The sequence below is a fragment of the Sinocyclocheilus anshuiensis genome, unplaced genomic scaffold (assembly GCF_001515605.1).
Source record: "Sinocyclocheilus anshuiensis isolate Anshui unplaced genomic scaffold, SAMN03320099.WGS_v1.1 scaffold773, whole genome shotgun sequence".
Lineage (NCBI taxonomy): Eukaryota > Metazoa > Chordata > Actinopteri > Cypriniformes > Cyprinidae > Sinocyclocheilus > Sinocyclocheilus anshuiensis.
The window spans coordinates 413,078-426,298 of record NW_015539930.1 but is presented as its reverse complement, the minus strand read 5'-3'; the positions used below and the strand labels follow the sequence as shown (position 1 = coordinate 426,298).

Here is a 13,221-nt window from a genome sequence, read left to right as displayed (position 1 = left end):
AAAATCGGCCGATTCCGATCCCTGGCCGATCGATCGGTGCATCTCTGGTTGCATCCCTACTATATAATCATGTAACCAAAAACAAACCAAACTAAATCATTAATTGTATGCTAAAAGGTTATTTAGGCATCACATAATTATAATGTAGAGGATGAAGGATGAATACATTTTCTTTTTTTTTTATCAAAACGGATGTATGCACTATTGACAATGCTGAGGCTGACAGAAGGCAAAATGTTAATTTGTTAATTGGCCAAGTTCTAAACATCTCAAAATAGTCAAATATACTGGCCAACAGATCTATCGCTATAAGCAAAACATTTGCTGTTTAAATAAATAACTTACAACCATAGGACAGTATTTAGCTAAAAATGCTTTTTTTGTCATTTATCATGTATTCTCAGAGACTTCTTTTGTTACTTTGTCCCTTCATAAATTGTGCTAACTACAGAATTTCTCAGGTGTGCTCCAGTCTCTGGCAGTCCTTTGGATGGAAGTGATGGTCTATTACCAACGTATGCTTGTAGATCCTGGTTACATACCAGATTCCCACTCACTTCAGACCAGCAGTGCACTGCATGACAGTGATGGAGTGGGGGAATTTTCAGGAAGACGTAATAGTTGAATAAGAAACATGAATCAGTTTTCAGGCCTGCAGACCTGTTTTTTGTCCTTTTTCAGACCACAAAAACAAGTGTGTCTATTGAATGCGGTCGCGTGTTACAGTCTCCTGAGGATGCACACTAATCTATCCTTATTCGCCATCACCCATGAGCTTCTGATAAGTGATTGGCTCAAACAGAAGCTGCTTTTTGTACATTAAGGTTAAATGCTTTGAATGATTTTTATGTGTATTTAAAACGGCTCATAAAGTATAGGAGTATAGATATGAAGGCTGTGAGACAAAGCCAGAAATCCTTGGCTCAAGTGTGGATTGGAATAAATAAAAGCCTGTGAAGATTAGATTAAAGACGTACCATCAGTGTACCTGTGTCCTGTGAGAGATGTCATGCATTATTGACAAAATTAATGCCTCCTTATAAGATGGGTTTAAATGCTTCTCCAAAACTGTATTATCTGGTCCATTCAAAGGATTTCTCAGTATGTTTATGTAATATAATATTAGTGTATAAATAATATTATATAACATTAGTTATATTTGTTGTTCAGTATTGTTTTTGAGCTCTAAAAATGTGCACAGGTCAGATATCAGGACAAGTACTTCCATTTACCTGATACCCCTAAAATCAGCCTGCTTTTTTGCTTAAACATGACTAGAAGGCACCTTCGTGATGCTGAGAATGGTGTCCCAAAGAGGAAAAAACACTATAATATCTATTACAGTTTTTCTGAATTGCTAAAACACTAAACCCCAATCTCTGAACCAAATTCTCACTAGCTTAAACCAGTTTGTCGAATAAAGCACTCTTTCTGCTTAACCTTAAACACGTTCAGGCAGTTAGGCTCTATTTGCAAATCTCATGCACACTTTTTGCAAAACTCTAAACACATTCTCATTCACTTAAACACTTATCACACTGTGATGCATTTGTGCTGCAAAATGCTAAACACAAGCGACAAAAGTAAAAAGTTTTTACACACAACGATTCAAAATTGTTCACACTTGTTTCTAATGATGTGATCAAACCAACTGTACAAAATATGAGCTAGTTCAGAGTGCACAAGTGGCACAGGTGACTGAATGATGATACGAACAATAGATGGAAACAATCTGAGAAGGAGAGGAGGAAGAGTACATGTAAGAAGTGGAGGATGAGGAGGAAGAGGATGAGGAGAGAACGAGTAAGGTTTAGAGAGTGTTACCAAGGCTGGATCTGTCAGACCAGAGGGTTTTTTCTCTTTGTCTAACAAAAAAGACTACATTACTTGTGATGTGGACAAAGTCCTCAGGCCGGACTCAATCACAAAGACGGCACCGTTTGATTTTGAGTGCAAGTGAAATGGTTTTGCAGTGATTGTTTGATTTTGATGGTGATTGTTTGATTTTGATTTTGAAATGAGTCAGAGGTTTCGTGAATTTAGTTTGAGTATTTGGATTTGTGTTTAAGGTTTTGAGAAAATGAGTGATGGTTTCAAGAAATGTGTTTTAGCAATTCAGAAAAAAAGATATGGTGTCAGCAGATGTAAAAGCTTCACACTAAAGTTCTTTGGATGGACATTGTTTAAAGGTTTTGATGAAACTCACTATAGCTTTTTTATGATGCAAGTCAATTAGTTTTTTTTTGTTTTTGTTTGGAAGATGTAAGTATTGCTCATGCAAAACTTGCTGCCATAATGTTAAGGTGTCATTATCAGAGCTTTGCTAAACTCTCAGGAAAAAGCTACCTTTCAAAAGGTAGACCTTTGTACCTCATTTACCCCAAAAGTGTATATTAGTACCTTAAAGGTTCATATTAGTACCTTTTGAAAGTGTATTGTGCTAGTGACAGCATTTGTACCACTTTCTGAAAGTGTGTAAGTCTAAAGTCTACTTTACTTCTTCACTTTCTGCTCTGGTTTGTGAACAGTCCACATGATGTAATTTTCATCAGCAGCACAGTCCCCTAATTTTCATGCATACCGTTTGCGCACAGCTCTATTTCTCTTGTCTGCATGGACACCAGCGCAAGTGCAAGTGATCTGAGTGAAAAGAGGTTCTCTAGATGTATACGCACCAAATGCGTCTATTCATGCTCATGGTCAATGGAGTATGCGTTGAAAGCCTTGTGCACTTAATTTTGCTCAAGACAGAGCTGAACGCAGAAAATAAAGCATACTTAGGTCTTCAGTGGTTCATTTTCTAGGGTGTTCACTGTGGTTGCTAGGTGGCTCATCACTTGCCCAAGTCAAAGAGCCCTTAGGCAAGTCTCTATAATATTTTGATCCTTAGTTCTGACTGTAGTCCTACGTTCAATCTAAGTCTAGAAGATTTTAGAAGATTTTAGAAAGTAGGTCTGTTGCCAAATTTAATTTTTTTGGGTTAGTTGTTTGTTTATATTTGAGCAATAATAATAGTGAATCCTGTCTTGGCAAACATCACTAATAAATGGACATGACATGTGGTAGGAAAAGCTTGTTTCTTGTTCCATTCTCCCATGAATGGGCTTTCTGAGTGTGGTAAGTGGGTGATGCATAAATGTATGTGATTGCGTGTGTGTGAGTGAGGTCTTGCCTTCTTAGCAGGTGGCAGATGGCACAGAGGACCCGTCGGAATGGCCCAACCCCAGACACGTGCACACACACACACTCATTAGGTCACGGGGCAAAATGCATGGTCTTGAACTCTAAGCTTGTTCAAGCCAAAGGGTGGTTGAGAGGCCAGTGTTTTGACCCTAAAAAGGCCAGGGTACCACTAAGTGCATGACAAATTTGGTCGACTTAAAGGTGCTGAGACCACTTTATTTGGTTCTCCAATTAACCATTCAGTGAAAGGTACTTAATATTTTGTTAGTGTGAAGAACATTTTATACATCTTATAAGAATTTACAATTCTTACGGACTTTTTGTGTAACTGATGTAAAAAGTTCTTCATGAAACAATAATGCCAGTAAAGAAACGTTTATCTTATGACCCTTCTCTCTACAGTGAGGGGCCATGTAATGAGGAAACGGAAGCTCCCTGAAATAGGCAGCTGGTTTGCATGAGTGAGATGTTTATAAACAGTCTTTCTATATAGATTTCAGTAGCTAGATTAAGGTTAGGTTAGCTTTCTCTTGTATGATTTTGCTCCTTTGTCCTGAATGATGGAAGTTCGAGTTCAGATATATTGTCACATTTACTGATTTCACTTGAAGCAGAATAGTTACAAGAACATTTTGTAATTGGCATGCTCAATTATTTTCAGTTGTGAATGTACTTGGAAATTAGTTGTTGAAGTTAATCACAATCCTGAAAATCGTTTTTGCCTGTGAAACTTTTGCATGAACTTCCTTTTTTGTGCCTCATTTTGTACACTTGAATCTAGTTCTGTGTCACCTGCTCAACTTCCAAGGCACAAATCTCGCTCTTTGTCTCCTGTCTGTGTGGGTTCCCCTCCTAGCAAGCAGTGTTCCTTGAATGCTGTTGTTTTTTGGTTGTAAAAGGTTTCCTGCCTGCCTCCCTTTGCCCCGCGCTGGCCCTTCCCCCAGCCCAGCCGAGCCAGGGACCCTTGGAGTGAATGCCTCCATATTGTTGGTTTAGTCTATTGTGATGCTAATGGAAGCCGGAGACCCTCGAGTCATCTATCACGCGTGACAGGGAAACAGGGGCATTGTGTCTTGTACTGCACACGGGAGAAGGGCTGCTGTCTCATCGGGAGAATATCAAACCCAAAGAATTCATGCTTTTGTGAAAGATTGTCCATAGTGACTGTGGAAGTACTACTCAATAATTACACTACCCCAAATTACAAGCAACCAAACACGTTCATCTTTATTAAAATGTACTCCCCAAAAACCATATATGCTAATACGCAATTCATAACATTCAACATTAACAGTTTGTCTTTGGGTATTTTAACTAGCAATAGATTTGATAACATTGCCCAGTTGGTTTGCATTTTTTGACCAATTGATTAAAAAAAGTGGCTGATGAAAGTCATTTGTTCAGAAGACGAACAAGAATGCTTTATTGCACAAGTTTGAAATCTCACAGGAATTAATTTTAAGAATAATCAAACTTCATGTTTTAGTTCCTTTCTGCTGTGACAACTGACAGATTCAGTTTGTGGCCTATTGAGGATTAATGCTAGATTTGGATGGGTTGAAGTGAGCCTTTATGTGAGAAATCTCTCACTGCTTGCTGGCTGTATGGCCACGATCCAGCATCCACTGACATCATAGTTGTCTAACCGGCCAGATGTGAGTGCGGTCAGGCCTGCGTTAAACAAATGTGGTACAACAGGAAATGAGTCCTTTAAAAAGCTCTGAGAAAAAAAGTGATGTGTTTTTAGCAATCAGAGAACATAACCAAAGCCATTAAAAGGATTTAATATGCTATACCTATAAATGAGGACAATGTTTATGGCATGGGGTCTGAGCCGAGCTGTAGGATTTTGCTTTGATTAAATCATCTTTGCTATGACATGCTGGCAGGAAGGATGCTGGGGGCTTTATTTGCTTCACCCCCTCGTTGTGGAATCAATGGCAATTTTATGCTGCCTTTTTAAATGATATAACACACTCCTGCTGTAGAGGCTCTTTGGCTCCTGTGGAGTGCTATCTGTGAGGGGCTGGGAGGATGCTAATGGAAGGGCTGGTGTTGATGGTTTCATCTCAGTTAGACCTGTAAGGAGGAGGACACTGCCACGTGTTGCTGGAAAAAAAACAACTCATACCAGCTTTAGGTGGTCAAGCTCATTTTTGGGACTTGAAATCCTGGTTAGATGCTAGTTAGTATCTCTAACCAGCTTGATCAATATGGCCTAACAGGTTGAAAACAGGTTCATCAAATCATTGTCCAGTTAATTAGCCAACTTGACCAGACTGAAATTTGAAAAAAATAAAAAAAATTCTACAAACAACGCTGTATTTGCTGAAAATTTCGGTATGAATACGTGTACCGTTACATCCCTAATATATATAAATAAATAAATATATATATTTCTGTATATCATTTTTTTCTTTATGTATATAGGCTAAATGACTTTATAATTTATGAACATTTCAAGCTGAAGATGAAAGGTGTCATTGTGAGCTGAGAAAAGATATTGAGTCTTGACACATTAATGGTGATTAGTAATTTGAAAGTCCACTGCTGCTAGGGTGTTTTGGCAACTCTGAGAAACAGCCATAAAACACAGAGAAAATGCTTGCTGTGCTGAGCCATTTGAGAGCAGCCCAGATGAGGCAATGAAACCTCATCCAAATTAAAAAGTGTGATACAGCATTGTGAGGTGAGAGTGAATGTGTGGTAAAGTGGGCTGCAGCGGGGGGTCGTGGGGGGAGTAGTGGCCAATGCAGCAGCTGTGTAAACCTCCTCAGTTCAAGGAGGGGATGCAGGAACCAAGAAATGGACGGATGTAAGAAGAGGGTGAACTCTTGTTCCAGGACTGTTAATTGCTCTCTGGCTTAGCTAACGTCCAGCTACAGTCACACTTTGGCTCCAGACTGCAAAATTATCAAAGACACACCCTATTCAGGGAAAGCCTTCAACGGCCAGAGTATGTTGGTGCATATCTGTGAAGTCTGAGCAAGGGAGGATGAGTTAGTGTCTAAATTAAGGTGGGAGTGCTGACAGCTCTCAGTAGGGAGCGGGGAGGGAGTCCACTCCTCTTTCCTCTGAGGGAGTTGGTGCAAAGGGGAGAGATGCATTCCTAATTGAATGAAGAGTCAGCTGGGGGACAATCCTAGAAAGAGGGGTGCCGGCAGGCCCCACTGAGTGGCTTCTGCTGTTTTAGGAGCTGTTGATATGGATTCTGGTGTCTTTGAAATGAAGGGAAGCCTTTTCCTACTCAAGAGAACGGATTTCTTCTTTGCCCGGTGCTCTGCTTTTTAGTCAGGCCATAAATACCTAATCCTTTCCCTGCTGTTTTGACTGACAACTGGAGAACTCTTGCTAGAGTTCACATCCTCCCCGTTCCCACCCACTGCTCTGCCGTCTTCCTCATGTATACCATATTGCTGAATTAATATATTCGCCATGAATATCCACCACAAACAAGACTTTAAATTGAATTGGTGCATTCCTATGGACCTGTTCACACAAAGCAAAATATGCCAGATTCCCCTTTTTACTTTATTATTTTTATTATTATTATTTATAAATATTCTTATTGACTTGACTCATTAATGCAATATATGACAAAACAATCACAATTTGATTTTTGGGCAAATGTGTGCAGCCCTACTGCATATGAGTTTCAGTACCCAGAACTATTAATATATATATATTTTTTTTACATCTGAATATGAATTTTTTGTGCGTTGATCCAGAATCAGGGCTTCACAGTACAGCCACATACAGGGCACCTGTTCACACTCTTTTAGAATAAAACTGGAACACATATTACTTAAAAAGTATTTTCTCTTATTACTGTCATTGGGGGGCAGCTTGTTTCCTGGGGTTTCAGAACCTCCAGTGTGTCCTTACCCTCTTTTTTTGACTTTGCCAATGTTGTTTTGCATGGCAAACACAGGAAAGAAAGCGTGCTGGCCAAGTCCCACTGAGCAGGGTTTTTTCAAGGCGGTGAAAAGAATGAATTATTCAGCAGTAAGCATGCTTACAGCTGGCCGTTTGTGAGCTTTGATCTAGGAATCAGGCATCTGCATGAATGCCCTTATTGTCATGTTATGTGTACACAGTGTGTGAATTATTGAAAGTGGCGAGGCCCTGGCTTCATCTGGGAGAGATTACAGTGTTGGCATGCTGGGGAGGTGGGCTGGAACTGAAAATCCCCAGATGCTATTTATTTGTCCTGGAGGTCACATGATCTCCCGCCGTTGTTATAGCCTTATCAGAATGCCCTACGTGAAGAAAGAGATCTGCACCTCCATTCAGCCTGCACATGTATCAAGCACGCATGTTGGAATCACATGCTCATTAGCCTCAGGCTGTGTTGGGGAGTGCTACCAATTGTTAGTACAGGGTCTTCGTAGAGGGAGTTTGAGCTGTTTCATATAGACATCTCAATATTGCCACATGTGTACGTGTTTGTGGGTATTTCCAGAATTTGGTCTTCAAAGGATTCGGTGCCCAGTTGGGGCTTTTCAGAGTTATGCGGACACTTTGACATTGCTGATGATCACATAGTTAAAAGCACTGAATGAAAATTCACCCTATCTATATTTTCTAAATGCATGTTATAGATCTTATTAAGGATGCAGGGCTTCTCCAATCATTTAATCCACTTGAACTTGCCCCAGCAAACTCATGCTTATCTTCCTACACTTTTGAGTGCAACGCCCACATACCCAAATCCAGTTAACAACTGATGAATAGAACCAAATATTTTATTTTTGGATGATCTGTTACACTTGGATGCAGGTCACAATAGAAGACAAAATCTGTTGTAATGTTATATCACAACTTAAAAGTCTGAAATACTTATTTTGAATAAGTAATTACTTTATACTTTGTAATTACTAAGTAATTGCTTCACAACCATATTGGGAATAGTTTCATACAAATTGTGTTCAGCACTGACTTGTGGGCGTGTTCGCATCATTACCTCATTTGCATAATTCATTTAGCGAGTGCTAAAACGTACACAGGACATACAAAGAAAAACTAATAACAGCAGGTGCAATTCATTCTTTATGATTCCCCTTGGTTTTAAAGCTCATGAGGATTTTGCTGACAGAAAGGAAAATGACTGGTACGTAAGAGAGAGGAGGTGAGTGAGAAAGAGATTCCCTTTCACACGACAGGTGTGCCTAATAGCAGAAGCTCAGGAGATTACCCATCCCACCTGAACACAGCGAGCCCAGTGCACAGCAGGTGGATGATGGGCCTTTGCAATCTCAGTGTGTGCCCATTTCACAAACAACAGACCTCAGCCCAGCCACCGCCATGGCCAGTCACCCCACTCCTCACCCAGAACACATCTGCTGCCGTTCCTCCCTTTTTTTTCTTTTATCGACAAATCTACCTTTACTTTTAATGTGTGATTTGTTAGGTGTTTATATGGGAATTTAAATAGCAAGTCTTGCTGAGTTCAGGTCATTTCTTTCTAAATATACAGTACTTGTCAAAGGTTTGGAAAATTTTGTAATTTTTAAAGGTTTTTAATTAGGTCTATGTTCACAAAGGCTGCATTTATGTGGGTTTAGGGAAAAGCAGAAACCCCTAAAGCAGATTTGAATGATTTATATAATATCAGGTTTTAATAAAAGGTATCCAAAAATACACTAAAAACAGTAATATTGTAAAATATAAAAAAATAAATTTGCTGCTTAATATTGTTTGGAAACATTTTTCAGGATTCTTTGAGGAACAGAAAGTTCAATAGAACAGCATTTATTTTAAATATAATATTTTGTAGCATTATAAATGTTTTTACTGTCACTTTTGATACATTTTTAATGCATATTTGCCACACACATACACCCCAAACATTTGAATGCTTGTATATCATGGTTTCTGCATAAATATGAAGCAGCACAACTGTTTTCACCTTTGATAATAATAAGAAATTTTTCTTAAGCAGCAAGTCAGCATACTCTAAAAAATGCTGGGTTAAATATAACCCAGCGCTGGGTTAAAAAGGGACAAACCCAGCTATTGGGTTGTTTTGGCAACCCTAATGATGCTGAAAATTAAACTTTGCATCACAGAAATAAATCACTTTTTAAAATATATTACAATAGAAAACAATTTATTTTAAATTGTAATACTATTTACAATATTAGTGTCTTTACTGAGCTTATAAATGCACCTTTGGTGAGCTTTTAAAAATCATAATGTTTCCAAACTTTTGACAAGTACTACGTTTTTAAGACTATTCTTTGTATTTTGTATTTAGTCACATTGGGATTTAAACTGGTTAATGCTGCTGTGTGTGTGTTTCTAATACAATGGCTAAGGGAATGATGGTAAATATGACATCTTTCTCTCTTTTGACCAACATAATCAATCTCTCAGAATTTGTCATATACATACTGTACATATGTACACAAACCGACATGTGTTTCTATCTCATGTGTTTCTATTTAGTATTCTTTTTACGTTATGCTAATTATATTTAGCAGTAAATACAGTTGAATGTTGTTCCAATGTAAATTAGGTGGACACGTGGTAAATTGTAGCTACATCAATTCTGCGGTTGCTGTTTAAAAAGCTAGTTTTATTACACAGACCTGGATTTAAAAAAAACCCCCAAAAAAACAAGAGCTCTATGGCAACCGTTGGCTACAGCTGGACACATAATTAGAGTAGCTCCTTACCTATAATTTGCGTAATAGTTTTGGGGTGGCGGTATGTTATTAACATATGAAAAGGCTAAGCAGGGGTCATTGTGCCTAGCATCAGTAATTAGAGCAGTGCCGAGGGCGCAAGAATGTGTAGAGCTGCCATTAATTGGAGATCACTACAAAACCATGCTTTAATTATTATTTAGTGAGAACAGTAGTGTGTTAAATGAATATGTTTCCTATGCCATTACGTGCTGTAACCATATGAAAGTCTGGATCTGTTTCTTTTCATAGCATGAGGCTTTGAACAAATTGGGATTAAATTAGATTAAATTGAAAGGCTGTAGAGTTGTTGGGCTATTTTAATGGTAATAGCACGCACGGCCAAGTTTTCATTTAAATTAGGCGTGTTTGTTCATTCGCTGGGGTTAAGATTGCTACATGTTGCTAACAGGGTGGGAACAACTGAGGCTATAGAAATTTTGGCTCATGCATACGAACTCAAGGCCGTGCATTCCTGCTTTGATTAGGTTAACTGAATTTAAAGTATTACATTTCCAAAGTTTTTACATTAACACATCTCATCTATTGACTTTCCGTAGGTCGGAATGAGCTGATTGCCAGATACATTAAACTCAGAACTGGGAAGACAAGGACACGGAAACAGGTAAGAGAATCCTTGTTCTTGCATGCATGCCACTGAACGGGAAGGCCAGTACTGTCGAATGCACCTGCTATCTGAGCTTTTGCAGGAAGAAATCTTACAGCTCACACAATGAACAGCAGAAATAAAGAGATACTCCCACTTGGGGGTGGGCGATATAAGGAAAAATGTCTATTGCAGTGTTCTTAAAATTCTTTTTTTATCATGTTCTGTACATACTGCATATATTTTTACAGAAAAAATATTATTATATATTTTGTTCAGTCATCTAAATTGCAATTTTTAAATACATTATCTGCTCAGAATCACTTTTTTCAATTCAAAGAAAAAAAGGCTTCTCTTGTTGGCAAGTACATATACAGTAACTATAAGCTTATAATTTACGAAATTAATTATATATAATAATTAAATAACTTTATTATTAAATTAAATATATGTGTTAATTGATATATAAAAATATATTATAAAAATATTCTAAAATTTACAACTACAGTGCTAAAAATGTCTGTATTCAGTCAGATTTACTGAAAAGAAAGTGTGTGTGCCCTGTAAAGCCTCACTGAACAATGAATGAATAGTTTGCTCCTGTATTTGGTCTGAACACCTATTCAGAAAAAACCTAAAAGATGTGTTGGAAATAGATACAATTTCGGCATGCTATGAAAAATATGTACTGCTTTTGCTTATGGTGTGAAACGAGCATTATTTTAACAAGTGGGGCATTTGAGACTACCTTTATCTTCCATCTTTTACTGCGCATCTAGGTGGCTGAAGTGATTGGAAAACCAATTCTCTTGACTAATTTCTAACGTCTTTATTGGTATATCGCCCACCCCTGCTCATACACACACATAAACATAGGTTGGTACACTGCACGCACACACTCACACACACACACACACACACATAGCCACTCATACAGGAGCATGGAGCTTTGCAGCATGTTCAGGCTGGGTGCAAGAATGCTAATGTGATTGTAGGAGAGACGGACCCTGAACGCTGGGCTCAGCGGGCAGATGTTTCATTCAGCTGTATGAGAACATGCCACTGAACAGTTATGGCCAAGACACTCACTCACACATTAGCAAACACAAAGCATCACTATTTCAAAAGGCGTATTATTAAAAATAAATAAATAAATTAAATAGACATGTTTTTACACAGATGACCTGTTCAGAACTGAAATGTCTGTTTAAATCCATGAATCTGTTTTTTTTTTTTCATTTGACTGTAATGTAATTTGTAATGTTGATCTGTATGTGCTGGTGCAGCTGTAACACTTCAGTGGGCTGTACTTAGATGGCTCTGTCTCAAAGCTTTTATCAGCTAGATTTACTACAGCAGACAGGGGAATGTAATACAAGACATCCTTTTGTTTTAAATGAGATATATGAATATTCCGGGTTATATAGTATCCAGGCCACTTTCTGATCCCTCAAACAAACAAGAAGGGGGTTAAGAGTGAATCAGTGCTAAAGTGATTTAGCAGCACAATATCTAAATGATCACACTAATTTAAGTATGTTAAATAGCATAATTAAACTTTACATGTTAGAATAAGATTTTGATACTCGCTGTCTAAAATAATCAATTCTGATTGGTCAGTTACTGCATTCAACAATCAAATATCGGTACAATAAGGTTTCACTAACAATGAAAAAGTACTTAATATTAGTGTTAATTTCATTATTTACTAATACATTATTAAAATCAAAATTGTACCTGTTGATATTTTTAATGGACCTGAGGTAACATGAACTAACAATGTACTAAAAAAAGTAAAAAAATGACCATACATATTTGCTACAACTAGTTAATGTAAGTGCAGAAACTTTTCTCCATTTGAATTCAGAACTTCCAATTAAAAAGTGCAAAGTGCAGTAAACACTTTATGAAATTTGATATACAAACTGAGGCCTAAATTTTAATTATTAGGTTTTGTAATCAGCAGCATGCAACAGATTCTGTTGACAGAGCGTAAATTGTGTTTAACCCAGAACATACCTTACTATCTATGATGGGAAAAAAAATTGACATAAATCTACAGGTGCATCTCAATAAATTAGAATGTCGTGGAAAAGTTCATTTATTTCAGTAATTCAACTCAAATTGTGAATCTCGTGTATTAAATAAATTCAATGCGCACAGACTGAAGTAGTTTAAGTCTTTGTTTTTTTTTAATTGTGATGATTTTGGCTCACATTTAACAAAAACCCACCAATTCACTGTCTCAACAAATTAGAATATGGTGACATGCCAATCAGCTAATCAACTCGAAACACCTGCAAAGGTTTCCTGAGCCTTCAAAATGGTCTCTCAGTTTGGTTCACTAGGCTACACAATCATGGGGAAGACTGCTGATCTGACAGTTGTCCAGAAGACAATCATTGACACCCTTCACAAGGAGGGTAAGCCACAAACATTCATTGCCAAAGAAGCTGGCTGTTCACAGAGTGCTGTATCCAAGCATGTTAACAGAAAGTTGAGTGGAAGGAAAAAGTGTGGAAGAAAAAGATGCACAACCAACCAAGAGAACCGCAGCCTTATGAGGTTTGTCAAGCAAAATCGATTCAAGAATTTGAGTGAACTTCACAAGGAATGGACTGAGGCTGGGGTCAAGGCATCAAGAGCCACCACACACAGACGTGTCAAGGAATTTGGCTACAGTTGTCGTATTCCTCTTGTTAAGCCACTCCTGAACCACAGACAACGTCAGAGGCGTCTTACCTG

The 13,221-nt window shown here is 37.9% G+C and overlaps 1 protein-coding gene across 1 annotated transcript in view; it reads left to right on the top strand.

The window, feature by feature from the left end:
- Nucleotides 1-13,221, top strand: part of LOC107686847 (transcriptional enhancer factor TEF-1-like) — an 84,389-nt gene that overhangs the window by 40,597 nt on the left and 30,571 nt on the right. Inside the window, exon 5 of the mRNA XM_016484001.1 lies at nt 10,430-10,494. Coding sequence (XP_016339487.1) covers nt 10,430-10,494 — 65 coding nt within the window. The remainder of the gene's footprint in view (nt 1-10,429; nt 10,495-13,221) is intronic.